The sequence below is a fragment of the Oenanthe melanoleuca genome, chromosome 21, assembly GCF_029582105.1.
Source record: "Oenanthe melanoleuca isolate GR-GAL-2019-014 chromosome 21, OMel1.0, whole genome shotgun sequence".
NCBI classification, from domain to species: domain Eukaryota; kingdom Metazoa; phylum Chordata; class Aves; order Passeriformes; family Muscicapidae; genus Oenanthe; species Oenanthe melanoleuca.
The window spans coordinates 5,327,617-5,342,627 of NC_079354.1; the positions used below are offsets into that span (position 1 = coordinate 5,327,617).

Sequence of the window (15,011 nt, forward strand, 5' to 3'; positions counted from 1 at the left end):
TTCTATTGCAGTGCACCAGGATGTGTAAAATGAGTGTTAAACTTGTTCTTTTCCTGCCATCCCAGGGTCTGCTCCTGCTTTGCAGCAGTTCACAGTGCCCCACACAGCTCCATCTGACACTTTTCTTACAAAAAAAAAAGGTTTTTAATTCTCTGTACAGCAAATAGTTGATAAATTCTTTATCATTAAAAGGAATCTGGAAGTTTGACATCCCAGTAACCAGTCCCAAAGTCTCTTTTGCCCAAAGCAGCTGCTGCAGAATTCAGTTGCACTACTGGAGATTAAATCTAAAATGCCAAAGGAAAACTGGAGCCAGAAGGAGCAGGAACTGAGGGGCTCCTCCCAGGGCTGTGTCAGTGCTTCAGTCTGATTCTCCAGGAATAAGTAGTCAGGATTCTTTCTTTTTTCTTCACTATACAAGTGTAAGTTCCTTCATTAATTGCATTTGCAATGATGCTCATGTGATCTTCATTTAGGGATAAATAACCTGGATAGGAATATTCCAGAAGTTCCTTATCTTTATACCAGCTGTCAGAAGAAAAAAATGGAAATGAAACTGAATATTAGTTATTTCTACAACTACATTTTGCTGAATAAGTGCAGAGCAGAGACTTTACCAAAACACAGTTGAGTTTTAATCCTTATTTCAGGTGGATAATCAGGATTAACAGGGCATAATCATGAGTAATTTTGGAGTCTGAATCTCTGAAAGTTGATGGGAATTTGGGTCCTCAAGTCTAAACCAACTCATGGATTTGAGCCAACCTAAATTTTAGATACATCCAGAACCTGTTCATACTTTAGTATGAACTAATTAAAACCTGAAAGTGTAAATTTAAATTTTACAGGGTTTTTTTTTGCAGAATACAGCCAGGGAATTCAGCTTGATAGTAGGAATTAACTTTATGCTATATATAAAAATACGATTTTATCCTTTTTGAGCTCCAGATTATAAACTCCATCCTTCACCCTGTTTCTGTCATTCTTCCTCCTGGATTTTGGCATGTAAAGTTCCTAAGGCTGGGTAAGGACAGAGCACTTACTAGACTTTGCCTTTTTTGTGGATGATCTTCTGCCCACAGCGGAAGGTGACGTTCCTGCCCTCAGAAACTGTCTTGGTTTTGGTCCTTGGTGGGGGCAGGGTGGGGGGCACTGTAGGAAATGGGAATTCTGTGCAGGGAGAGAAGGAAATGGCAGCAGTTCAGGAGCTTCAGCCAGCCCAAAACACTTCCACAACATCATTTAAGGAGCCTTAAAAGTATGAATTTAAAAGTTCCTCCTCTTCTGAGCAATTCTTGGATAGACAAATAAGAAGATGGATGTGCCAAGGTAAAATTTTTGTGGTGTGTAAGCTGAGATAGATAAAAACCAATTTATCCCTTTCACAGCTATGGAAGAGGACAGGAACAGTCCAGTGTGTGAAGAGCCCATGGAATATCTGGGTTTGTAATTATCTGATTGCATCTTTCATTAATGTGGCCCAAAAAAAATAAAAAAATCTCTGTGCTGAAGAAAGAGGTTTTGCAGGATATCCTAAGGACAGCAGGATTTATCTGAATCCAATTCCACAGCTGCAGCAACTTGACCTGGTCCTGCATTAGTTCCTTGTGTGGATCCATGAGCTGAGGCTGGATAAGGTGTTTAACATCCTTTATTTATCCTTTATCCTTTATTTATATAATATCCCTTATCCTTTATTTATATAATATCCTTTATTTATTTTCCCCTGTTCTGGGGAGCAGTTCCAGTCCAGCTGTGCTGAGATGTTTTTGACTTGTTTTTGCCCCATCCCTGCCTGCAGCTCCTCTCTCTGCCTGGCTGTTCCCTGGCTCAGCCAAACCAGAGGGGAACAGGACAGTTTAATCTTCCACTCCATAAATGTTTAATTATTCCTCGTTCCAGGCCTGAACAGCATCTCTGCTTGGAGCTGCATCACTTGTGTCCACTGATCCTGGTGTGACATGAAGATCCTGCCTGTCCCAGCCTGACTTCAGCTCCTCCCTCAGTGCAGAGCCCACCCCAGACCCCAGACCCCAAGCCCCGGTACCGTAGCAGAAGTCGCAGGTGGAGGGGCAGTGCTTCTTCATCAGCTTCCTGCGCTTCTCACAGAAACCTCTCCTTGCCCAGGAAGGGCACATCACCAACCTGTCCTTACAGCCTGCAACAGGAGAGGGGGTGGTAGAGGGGTGGGGGAGAATCACAACCAAATTCAGGTGAAATGTCAGAGAACAAGGTGGAGCTGGGCTGGGGAAGGATCTGAAGCAGGAGCACGAGGACTGGAGGTGGGATGTGGCACCACCACTGCTCCACAGCACCCAGCTGGACCTGCAGCCTCCTCACCATAGAGCCTGTGGATCCCCCACACCTCGTCCTGGGAGATGCTCTTCCTGCCCGTCAGGGTGGCGTTGATGTGCATGAGCGCGCCGGGGTTCAGCGAGTGCATCAGGCCCAGCGCGTGCCCGATCTCGTGGGCAGCCACGTGCACCAGGTCTGTCAGCCACACCCCTGGGGAGGAAAACAGGATTGTGCTGTACAGCTCTGCTTTGGCCACAGTTCCTGGTTGTGCTGTACAGCTCTGCTTTAGCCACAGTTCTGGATTGTGCTGTACAGCTCTGCTTTAGCCACAGTGCCTGGGATTGTGCTGTACAGCTCTGCTTTAGTCACAATTCCTGGGACTGTGCTGCACAGCTCTGCTTTAGCCACAGTTCTGGATTGTGCTGTACAGCTGATGTACAGCTCTGCTTTAGCACACAATTCCTGGGATTGTGCTGTACAGCTGATGCACAGCTCTGCTTTGGTCACAGTTCCTCCTGGTGTAAAACCAGAGGGAAGATTTTAGCTCTAGAACAGGCAGTGCTGCCCCAGGAGCTGCTTGGGCCCAAATTGAGCAAATTATTTCCACATGCTCCTAATTCCCAGCAGCAGGACCCAGAGCAGTGCCAGGCTCCAGGAGAGCTGCTCTGGAGCAGCAGTGTTTGACCAGTGCAACACTGACCCTCCTCAGCTTCCTGCTGGCTTTGCTCCCACAGCCCTGAGCTGAAGAAATGGGGGTGGGAAGGTTCCAGCCTGAAAGAGGCTCTTGTTTGACCTCCACAGCCTGGAGTCAAACTCAAGCCTCTTGGCAGCATCCAGCACATGGATTTTAACTGAAGGATGTGGCTGAACTATCCAATAATTTCACTAATTCCAATAATTCCAGCAAGAAATGGCTCTGCCACCACAGTTTGGGCTCAGGGCAGAGGAACAACTCCTGAGCTCACAGTAAAACCCCAACTCTCTGTTGTCACTTTCCCAGATCAGACAAACCTCAGACTAAAATCTCAATCCCATGGGCTCCCTGTTACCTTTCTTCCAGCTGAACCTGGTGTTGCCCAGGATCCAGTACTCGTGGTCATCGAAGTGGATTTCCCCGTGGGGGGGGAAGAAGGCGTGGGCCAGCTCCCCCGTGGTGCCATCGAAGCAGTGGTGGGTCAGGGACTCCAGGCAGTCCGTGTGGTTGATGGAGTAGAAACCTGTGGGGAAAGCAGCAGGCTCAGGGTTGTCCAGCAGGATCAGCCTGCCCAGGAATCCCCTGGGGCACTGGAAAGGTCTCTGAGGGATCCCAGGTGTTTCCCATCCTCCAGGGCCACAAAAGGAAAGAGAAATTAAAGCAATTGTCAGGACTGATGGTAACACTCTGTGCTGACCCTGCATTTAGAGCTGTTCCCAAGGGACACAAATGGATTTGTTATCCAGCAAGGAATGCTGAGCTCCTCGTGCAACACCAAGTGGAAATGATCCTTTTGAGAGAGAAGCTGGACAGAGCTGATAACCCCCAGACTGTTCATTTTGAACATAAATAAGCAGTGGAGGCAGAGCTGCAGCAGGATCACAGTGGATCCTGAATCCCTGGAATTGGGCACCTGGAGCTGCCAGTGGTGGCAGGACAGGACAGGAGAGGCCCTGGGAGCCTCCTCAGTCCTGCAGCACCAGAGGGGAAGGTGGGCCATGGGCACAGGGAATCTGTGCCTCACACTCAGAAATCCCAGAAAGAACTGACATCTGGGATTGAGCTGAAAACACCTCAGCACTGAACTTTTCTAAGCCCCAGGAAATTCAGGAACAGCTCCAGAGCTGTGGAGGGGAGGAGGGAAGGGATGGAGCAGTGGCTGCTCCAATGGGATCAGCAGAAGGGAGACTGAGCCACCAAAACCCAGAATCCCTCACCTGCTCTGTGTGACCCTGGCTGTGTCACCCAGCCTTCCAACACTCAGTTCCCCATCTGTGGGCTAAAAATCTGTGGATTCTTATTCTCCTGTGGCTTTCCCCACCTGTAGATTCTTATTTTCCTGTGGCCTTTTCCACTTGTGGGTTCTTATTCTTTTATGGGTTTTTCCACCTGTGGGTTCTTACTCTTTTATAGCTTTCCCCACCTATGGATTCTTATTCTCCTGTGGCTTTTTCCACCTGTGGATTCTTATTTTCCTGTGGCTTTTCCCACCTGTGGATTCTTATTCTCCTGTGGCTTTTTCCACCTGTGGATTCTTATTTTCCTGTGGCTTTTCCCACCTGTGGATTCTTATTCTCCTGTGGCTTTTCCCCACTGTGGATTCTTATTTTCCTGTGACCTTTTCCACTTGTGGGTTCTTATTCTTTTATGGGTTTTTCCACCTGTGGGTTCTTACTCTTTTATGGCTTTCCCCACCTATGGATTCTTATTCTTCTGTGGCTTTTTCCACCTGTGGATTCTTATTTTCCTGTGGCTTTCCCCACTATGGGATCCCATCCCAGCAGCAGAATTTGAGGGTTGATTCTTGTCAAATTCCAGATTCACAGAAGTGTTAATTATGACATTAATATATCCTTGAGCACACAAAACTAGTTTTTCTTTGCTAAAGGCAGAGGACACCCCAAGCCTTTCCCAAGAGCCCACACGGCCCAGGGGGGCTCTGCTGCCTCCCAGATGCTGGGCTCACACTGGAGCAGCTGGAACGGGCTCAGCCCCAGCCCCTGGGGCAGGGCAGGCCCGGGGGGCACTCACCGATCTGGAGGTCGCTGGGGAGGTGCCGTGGCACCTCCCTGAAGCTGAACGGGGACACCTCGCTCCACATGCGGAAAGCGGCCGCCAGCCCCCGGCGCGTGTCCCGCGCGCTCAGCAGGTTCCTGGGGAAGGACAGGATCCTGCAGGACACACACACACCCTCAGGAAAGCCCTCCTGCCTCACACACCTCCACTGCAAGAGCTTTGAAACCTTCAGCTGGATGTTGACAATATTTAATAACTGCCCAGAGGGGTGAATTCATTCCTGATTTTTTTACAATCCCATTCTGGACTAACTACAGCTTTTGTTCCTCCTCTCCAGCACAGGTTCTCCTCTCAAACAGTTCTCAAACTGGTTTTGTCCTGCTCTATCCCAGCCTGCTGTGCAATGTTGCTAGAAGGAGGAAGATCTGCTTTCCAGCAGAAGGGAATTCTTACTCCTGACCCTTGGGCTCCAATGGATGTGCACACACTGCTGTGGAATATTCTCAGGCAGAGAGCTCCAAAAAGAATATGAAAAGAGCTCCAAAAAGAATATGAAAAGAGTACCAAAAAGAAAATTAAAGAGTTTTTAAAAGAGTTTTTTTTTTAAAGTGCTTTTAAAGAGTTCCAAAGAATATGAAAGGTTTGACAGGAAAACAAGTTATTTCCTTGGAAAAAAAATTTACAAGGAAAAAAGTGCTTTCTTTTGAAAAAAAATCTATAGGAAAAGAAGTTCTTTCCATTGAAAAAACTTCTACTCACTTAGGATGGAGAATGAAAAGAGGTTTTTGCTTAGGCACAGGGGAAAGGTGGGGCAGGTGGTGGTGCAGGCTGGCAGAAGCCCTGTGTGGGCCATGGAAATGCACAGGTGGCTTCCAGGAACTCACCTGGTTCTGCATTCAGGGAATTGCCTCAAGTGGAGCAATTGGGAGAAGCTGGGCACATTCTCTGCCCCTGGGGATGTTTTTTATGGTTTTTAGCTATGCTGGTTATGTTCTCCCCTCGTCCCAGCACACCCCAAAGGGAGACGGTTTTGGATCAAGCCAGGCTGTGCATGAGGGCAAAGCTGGACTGAAGGCTCTGATGAGCTGAGCCTCTTTGGGATGAGCAGGAAGGGAGGGAGCAGAGCCTTCCCTCACCACAGGATTGTCACCAAGGGCTTTCTACTGTTTATTTGGCAGTAGCCTTTTCCCAAAGAGAAAGGGACAGAGATTGCTAAAACCACAGAAATCCTGAGAGATCACATTTCCCTTGGTGCTGATTTAGGTTCATACAGACCTCTTTAAAAACCCACCAGGACACAGAATTGCTCCTCAGTCACAATGCTCTGGGGATCCCTGCAGTGGGAGTGCCCTGAGCAGCGAGAGGTGCCCCAGCCCTGGCACAGGCTCAGCAAATCCACAGGGCCAGGAGCCAAAGCCATTGGGTACAGCAGGAAAATCCAACCCCCAGGATGAGTTCTGGGGCTGTCCCAGGCCTTACTTGTAGGTGAGGTTGAAGTGGTCCCACTTGAGGTGGCCGGGGGTGATGGTGTAGCGCCGGCTCCGCGCCGGGGGCAGCACAGCTGGGCCTGGCACATCTGCCTTAAAAACAAAACAGGGCTTGGAGGAGGTGGGAGACACTCCAGCACAGCTGATGCCTTGAGATTTTAGCCTTTCTATTTGTCAAATCCTGTATTATTTCACTGCATTAGTGCATAAATCCAAACTCCATAATAAAGTGTTAGCTAGGGTCGTCACATTTTGTCAGACAAAATAGATCCAAGGACACCCTACAGCCCCAGGCCCCAAAAAGGATAAACAGAAGTGAATTGTGGGGGGAGAGCTGGGGGAATATGACTTCATTACCTGAAGCTGTAATTGGAGGACTAACCCCTGGCAATAGAATAGGTAAATGAACCAAATTTAGAGTTGTGTGAAAAACTCGTGACCACACAATTGGGTTTTTGTCCATCTTGAGTTTTCACTGCCCAAGGTGGATCTATTGAAGGCCTTTAATAAATCCCCATTTTATTCTCTTAACCTTATCCATCCTCTGCTCTAGGCAGCCACTCCAAGGCATCACATGTAGAATAAAAATTCCATGGAAAAGGACACTGGGGGCTCTGCCTGAGGAGATGAAACCAGTCCTGCTCCATCCCAGAACAGCTCCTCTCCTCCTGGAGAGCAGAAATGAGGCCTCAGGAGCCTCCTGGCCACAGCAAGTGCTGCAGCTCTGCCTGGAAAGTTTTCATTTCCTCCTCCCCTCAGCATCACTCCCCAGCCTCGCCACAGCAGAAATGGAAATCTGGAGAAATGACTAAAACAGGCAAGTCTTTGTGCAGGGAGCTCTTTCAGAGAGCTCTGAAATGCCTTCAAAGTAAACAGAAGCCCTGGAAAGCCTGGAGTGCCTTTAAGGCATGGAACAGCAAAAGCCATGGGATGTTGTGACACGTCTGACTGAGCTGGAAAAGCCTCTTAGTGCCTGCAGGGAAATGAATGTGACCCAAGGGGGGTTTTTGGAAGTTTTCCAGCTCTGTTTGCCCTTTCTGGGGCTCAGACACTGAAAATCCCCGAGCTCCAGAGGCACCAAGGCACTTCCCCAGAGCCAGGGACAGTGGCCAAGGTGCAGGAGCTGCAGCAGGAGCTCTGCAGCTTCCTGATGGAAGAAATGAGGCCTGAGAGCCAAAAGCCACATCCCTTGTGTCACAGGAGCCTGAGGTGACAGCTCTGGGTCCTGCCTGGAGCACAAGCAGCTTTCCACAGCTTGGACAGGCTGCAACTTTCTCCTGCCCTTGTCTGGCACCCTGACCCCATCCCCTCCTTCCTCCCCACAGGGATGGATTTTGGTGTTTGCTGGTTCCTCTGTAGGACCACGCTGGGACATCCCTGTGACAGAGCTGGGAGCCAGCACCTCCCTGCTGGCTGAGGTTTGGGGTCACATTTCTGGCTGAGCCTCCCTCTCCCTTTACCCCCAGTGGTTTTAGCTCTAATTTCACTCTGACAGTGCCATTTTCCCTGGATAAAAAAGGAAAATTTTTCCTCCTTTTGAGCAGCACAGGCAAGGTGGAAGATCTGCTGGAGCTGCAAGAGGAGCCTGGAGAAGATGAGCTCAGAATTACAGGATAATCAGATTTTTTTCCTTTTTTTTTTTTTTTCTCACAGATCTTTCAGGTCAAGGAGAATGATGCCAATCCTTCCTGCCTTTGTTGTTTTCTCCAGGATCCCAGGACTGGGGCTGGTCACACGTCCCTCCATCTGTCCTGGCAGCAGCATTCAGGGGATTCTGTCTGGCTCAGGAGTGTCCCCTTCCCCCTGGGCTGAGCAAGGTGTTAAACTCAGGATTTCTGGCAAACAGGACACTCTGGATTTGCTTTCCAGCCTCCACAATCCACCCCCAGCTGCTGCCATTCCCATTTCTGAGCTCAGGGATCACTCTGGCTCCTCTGGATGTTCAATTCCAGCAATGGGGAATCCTGAGCTCTCCCAGCCCCCTGGGCACTAGCAGAGAATTCCAGCCAGAAGAGCTGCTGGCTTCTCCTCCTGCAAGGAAAACTGCAGCCCCAGGGGAGAAAAAGGATTGGAAAATGACTGGACTTTCTGTAACTGCTGAGAATAAAAGCTTAAAGCAATAGTGATGAGCAGAAAAAGGAAAAAAATAAAATAATGTGTCACTTCTCAAAATGCAAGCCAGGCTGTGGGAGCATCAATCACTGCAGAGGGTGGAGCTCTGCTCAAACCTCCAGCCCAAAGATGCTTTTAATTAACAAAAAGTTGAAAAAATGAATTGGGGAAGGGTGGGAAGCACCCAAAGGTGGGGAGTTCTGAGCCAGTCAAAAATCCACAGCACAGTTTGGATCAAAGGATCTGTCTGGATGCCAAAGATCCAAGATCTTGGGGATACAAGGAACTGAAAATTTTAAACAACAACATATAAATATACACAAACATATATATAAATTTTATATATAGAAATATAGAAATTATATGTATATAACATAAATGTTATATATAATATAAATACCATATGAAATAACAAATTATGTAAAAAATAATGTTAATTTTATATTTCAATAAATAGAAATAGATATAATGTATATTATGTATTATATAATATTATATAATGTATAATATTTATATATAATCTATATTATATGTTATTATAAATATAATAAATAATACTATTTCACATTTATATTTATTTATATATTATATACTGTTATATAATATATAGTCTGTAAATATGATTTATGTATATAATAATATAAATTATATATAAAAATAATATAAATTTTATATAGAAATAAATAATTTTAAAATATTTATATATATGAAGGGAGATCCCTGCCCTGAGTTGTTCCCCCAGTGCACTCAGACCTGCAGTAATTTACTTCACTGAGCAGTAATTACTGTAATTAATTCCCTTCTTCCTCCAGTCAAGCAGCACCAATTAACAAAAACCTGAGCATGTGATGCAAACCAGGGGGAAGTGTCAGGATGTTCACACACACAGAACCCAGGAGAGGAGGTTCTAAAGGTTCTTTTGGATAAAATTCAAATTAAAGGAGAAAGCTGAGGCAGTGCCAGAGCTCTGCCCCTGGGTTCAGTGGCCAGGGGGGGCTGGAGCCCATGAGAGGCAGCTGAGATTCCTGCAAGAGAGGGATTTGTAAAGATAAATTAGTACAATTTGACAGATTTGTCTTTACAAACCAGCTGTGGCTCTGCTGGTGGATCAAACCAGCACTCAGAGATAAAAAAACAATGGGATGGATTCCACTGATTGATAAATGGAAAAAAAATTGTAAATCTGCCTTTTCAAACAAACTCCAGGTTTGCTGGTAAATGAAATTGGATATTGGAAGATGAAAGAAGCAATGGGGAAAAGCCATGAACTCAGAATTAAAATTTAAAGGGAGGGTTGTGCATTAGAGAGGAATCTCAGGTATCAGGTGTTTGGGAAGTCTGTGCCTCTCAAGTACCTCAGCCCATGGGGACAGAGAGAGGGAAATTGGGATAAAAAGGGAGGTGAGTCCTCCAAAAATCTGAGAGACCCCAGGGGAATGTCCCATGGCCTCTCCCTTTATTGGAATAAAGCAAAAGGACTCCTCTGTCTCCTTTTTGGACACAAACCTCTGGTGTTCGTGGGTTCATTTTCCTGCCATGCAGGTCCCAGTTTGGGACACCACTGGGAAGCTCAGCCCAGCCCCAGAAATCCTGAGCCAGGCTGGGAAAGCAGAAAATCCCCAGGAACAGCCAAAAACTCCCAGGGAAAACTCCCCAAACTCCTGAGAGCTCCCAGGGAAAACTCCCCAAACTCCTGAGAGCTCCCAGGGAAAACTCCCCAAACTCCTGAGAGCTCCCAGGGAAAAATCCCCAAACTCCTGAGAGCTCTCTGCTTGCCTCTCACTCAGCTCAGCTCCAGCCTCCCAGCTCCACTGGGGTGCACAATCATCCTGTGGGATCCTTCACAAAAAGGGGCTCAAACCACCCTGAACACATCTTGGCTTTACAGATGTTCAACTATTTAGAGCTTTTTTATCTATAGACCCAGTGCTCTAGCTAGATTTATTTATAGATTTCTTTATATCAATTTATCTAGTTAGATTAGCCATTTAGAGATTTAGCTATTTAGAGATTTAGCTATTTAGAGAATTTTTTTTATCCACAGATCTCTTTACTACTGAGATCTCTTTAGATTAGGTATTTAGACATTTATCTAGTTAGATATTTATCTACTTAGATCTATATGTCTGTAGGTCTATTGAGATCTATTTAACTACTTGGATCTATTTATCTACAGACCTATTAGATATATTTATTTATTTAGATATTCAGACATTTATCTAGTTAGATACTTATTCATTTAGATCTGTTTATCTATAGACCTATTAGATATATTTGTCTATTTAGGTTAGATTTTATCTATTTAGACATTCAGATATTTAGATATTTAGATTTCTGCCTCTAACCAGAACACACCTGCACCTCTCTTTGACACCCCCCTCCCAGGCATTTGAGGATCAGATCCTTTTTCCTCACCTGAATTTCCTGAACTGCAGCTCCAGCTGGATATTCCAGAACTGCCAGCAAAGCCAGCACAGGGAACAGACACAAAACCCCCAGTGTGGCTCTCCAGCCACTGCTCTTCTTGTCCAAGGACAGGGAGCTTTTCCTTCTGCCTGCAGAGAGCTGTTCAGCCTGATCCATGTCGTTCCCGAGGAGTTTTTGGAGGAGTTTTTGGGACAGGCACTCAAGACATTCCCTGCACAGAACACATCTGTAATCCTTGAGCTCACATTTGGAGCGTTTGTGAGCAGCCCTGCAGCTACTGCCAGAGCTGTGCACAACCAGAGGAGTTTCAAAAAGCTCTAAAAAAAAATTCTAAAAAAATTAAAAAGAAAGGGGAAAAAAAAAAAAGTAGACTTTACATTAAGCCTCTCTCCAATGTGCCAAAGATTCTCTCAGGCTCTGCCAAGTGGGATCGTGTTACTGCAGCTGAAATTTGGGCTGGCTGAGGAACAGCAGCAAAGTGAAACAAGCTGGGGTGGACATGAACTCTTCTCTTTAACTGTGTGAGCAACAGAGGGCAAATCTGCAGTTGTCAGCTTTATGTAATTTTAAAAAAACCCAAAAAAACCCCGGGGGAGGGGGCAGCAAAGGAATCCAGAAGGGCAGCATCACCCCCTTGGAATGTGTCGCTGGGGATGCTGCACGTCATTTGTCACGGGCTGTCCTCGGGTGAAAAATGAGATTTGGGGAAGCAGGCTGGGCTGTCTGCTTGGGAAACAAACTCACACGAAAGTAAACACCGGCCCCTCTTCCATCAAACTCGGCTGGGATCTGCCAGTTTCGGGTGTTCTTTGGGTTAGGGAGTTTTCAGATCGCACTGGGTTGGGTCCCCACTTGGTCTGGGGGTTTGTCAGCTTCTCCTCAGCTGGGAGGTTCTTTGAGGCATCTCCAGGCTCCAGACACGAATCAATTCAGCACTTTTTGAAAAAGCTCACTCAGAAATTCTCAGCTTTTCAGAGATAGCTGCATTTTTCTGTCTGTTCCTAAAGTGGGGTGAACTCAACCCCAGTTCTGCAAGCTCCCAGTTCCACCAGCAAATGCCAGGGAGGGGGAAGGTCATGCAAAAATTCCTTGGGGGCATCTGAGGCATTCAAAAGGTTTCAGAAAAGCCTTGTAATTTTAATAATGAAAAATGCTTTAATTGGAATTTTTTCCACCCTAGTTCATAATCATGCCTGCAACATTTTATTAGTTTCATATATTTTCAGCCTAGAGCTGGCCTGGAGCTTTTAAACAACTCAGGATAAATCAGGCCAGCGAGTCTGGGTGTACAATTTCATGAACATTTTCCTTTCCAATTCTCACCAAGAAAAACCACCACGAAGCAGTGGTTCAGACCCCAGGAAAAGGAGGGGATGAGGATTAACAGGCAAGGAAACAATGGCTAGAATTACAAAGGGAAGCTGGGAGCAGGAGGAAGAGCACAAAGGCAGGTCCAGGGCTCTCCCTGCTGTGGAATTGGCTGCAGCTTTCTAGGGATGGTTCCTCCTTCCCACGTGCCTGTGCATGATTGAAAAAATCCTGCATTAGGAGCTCCAAAGAGATGCAAATGCAGCCCTGGCTGTGGGTTGAGCTGCAATCACAGCACGAAGGGAGAAACTCAACTCATCTATGCCTCGAGTTCTCAGAGATTCTTTTAGAGCTGCAGATGAGAACAGAAAGGCTGGTTGAGAGAGGAGTCTTGAAGGAAAATCCTGCTGGGGATGGGGCTCCAGACCTCCAGCCAAGAGCTCTTCTCCAGCAAAGGCAGCACTGGCTTGAAAGAAAAATATTGTTATCAAACCCCGAGCTGGAAGAACACTGAGTTTCAGTCACGGAACAGCTCGAAGAGCCTCTCCCCGAGCCAGGAGGAGCCGGCAGTGCTGCAGGGAGATTTTAATTGATGCCCTGCACACCCAGCTCGCTCCCTCGGGCCGTTTCAATGTGCCCCAGCTCAGTGTCCTGCTCCTCAGGCAGCTCACACCCCAGCTCTGGGCAGGTGAGATTGGCGTGGAATCTGGCAGAACACGAACCTGAAACCCCCCAAGCACCCACTCAGTGCCTTATTTGTGTGGCACTCACTCATTTTGTGAAGGGAAGCAGAAGAACCTTTCAATCTCTTTACAGCAGAGATTTGGGACTCACACAAGCACAGCTTGAGGGTACAAAGAACTTCATAATGTAAAGAAGGTAAAAGTTTTTGCATATTTTTTAAATCCATCTCAGCACAGCTGAGTGCACAGAGCTTTAGTAAAGTGCAATTTTAGGACCTCACTGCTCCTGAATACTTCTCCATGCAGCTACTAAGGGTTAGCACAGCCAAGAAAACCCTTTTCCATGAGTCACAGAACCATTCTGAATGGGAAGAGACAGTGCTGCACATGATCTATTTTATCTTGTGCTGGCTGAATGGGAATCTCGGGCTGCAGAGATGATTCACGACCTCTGTGACATTTTAGGATCCTGTCAGGTTTTCCCTGGGTGGATCAGAAGGGACAGCAGGGTTTCTTGGAAAGCACTTTGCTTTCTCTCTCCACATGCACTGTGCCCATCTACAGGAGAATTCAGCACATCCAGCCCCACCAAACCCCTGGCTGCAGAGAGCTTTCAAAATGATTACAGCTGAAGGCAAATATTTGCTGAGAAACCAGCTCAGCACTGAGGCCAAGACAAACCTCGGTTTTTAGGGCAATGAGAGTCAGATGAGGAGAGCACTCAGAACTCCCAGACAGAGCCCATGGAGCTCAGAACTCCCTGCTGTGATAAAATCCCTCTGGAGCCACAGGGCACAGAACCCTCGGGGACACAGCTGGAAATATTCCCCACACCTCACCAGGAGCTCTGCTGAATTTGAGAGGTTCTAGAGTGCAGAGATTTGGTTTGGACTCCAGGCAGGATCTGTCCTGGATCTGTATTTGGGCAGCAGAAACATTCCTGGCACTGGCTGGTGTCTCAGAGCAGTGGAACTCATGGCACTGAGGGAATCCATGTGCTCTGAGGTGAAAGGGGAGCAGGGCAGGGAGGGAAAAATGGGGCAGAGAGCTGAAAACCCCACAGTGGGATCACTGCACTCCCCTTTCCATCACCTCACCTTTGCTCTTCTCACTCAGCTGCTGAAATATTTGGTTTAAAGCATAACTGTGCATAACACACAACACATGGTTCCCTTCCCCAGGGCAGCCTTTAGCTCAAAAATACATATTTTTCACCTCTGGATTATTCTTAGCATTTCTCTCCTTCCCTTTGCTCAGCCTCCATTAAATGTTATTTTCAGCACAATTTCCAGTATCTCTGCTCCATTTCTCAGGATGCTGGCACTGCTTCATCCCAGTCCCCAAAATAACACAAAAACAATCTATGACAACAAATATTACAGCAAAACCTGTTCTAAGAGATGATACACAGAGAACAACCATCAGTGCTGGGAGTGGAGCTGAGTGTTTCACCTCTCATGAAATCTCATTTTTTTCAGGGAGAAGAGCCAATAATTCATCCTTGGAACAAAACAGCCCCATCAGCTTCCCCCTGTTGTGATTTGGGGAAAGGAGAAGGACCAAAATTTGATGGCTCAAGGCAGCAGGATCAGGATTCATCTGCAGGAATGTGATTTACCACAGCTCAGCTCCTCCTTGGCCCATGTGAAAGGAATCAGGAAACCCTCACACAGCCTTTGCTTTAAAAAGCAATTAAAGATTTCAGCCTTCAGCTCCTAACTTGGGGGGAAAAGAAAATAAAAGCAACAACCCAACATTCCTGCATGGTTCCTGTGGGAATGGCACTGAAAATTTGTGCTTTTTCTGTGGGTCATGGGCTGAAAAAAAAAAAAAGTATTTGAGTGCTCTAAGAGGGAGCAGTGCTCCCCAGGGAGGGGGAGGACAGGAATGTTTGGGGCCTAAAGAGAATTCCCCCATTTTCTACCCTGCAGCCCCTCGTGATCAGCATCTGCTGATGTTCCTAGAAAAGATCCATGGTCTGATGAATAA

At 46.7% G+C, this 15,011-nt stretch overlaps 1 protein-coding gene across 1 annotated transcript; it reads right to left on the reverse strand.

Moving 5' to 3' along the window:
• Positions 1 to 210: 210 nt before the first annotated feature.
• Positions 211 to 11,633, reverse strand: MMP23B (matrix metallopeptidase 23B). The gene is made up of 8 exons (XM_056508109.1): positions 11,020 to 11,633; positions 6,485 to 6,585; positions 5,021 to 5,160; positions 3,345 to 3,512; positions 2,341 to 2,505; positions 2,048 to 2,158; positions 1,044 to 1,170; positions 211 to 528 (listed from the first exon to the last, which is right to left on the reverse strand). The coding sequence occupies exons 1-8, from the start codon at positions 11,185 to 11,187 to the stop codon at positions 354 to 356; spliced, it is 1,155 nt and encodes a 384-aa protein (XP_056364084.1). The 5' UTR covers positions 11,188 to 11,633; the 3' UTR covers positions 211 to 353.
• Positions 11,634 to 15,011: the final 3,378 nt, after the last annotated feature.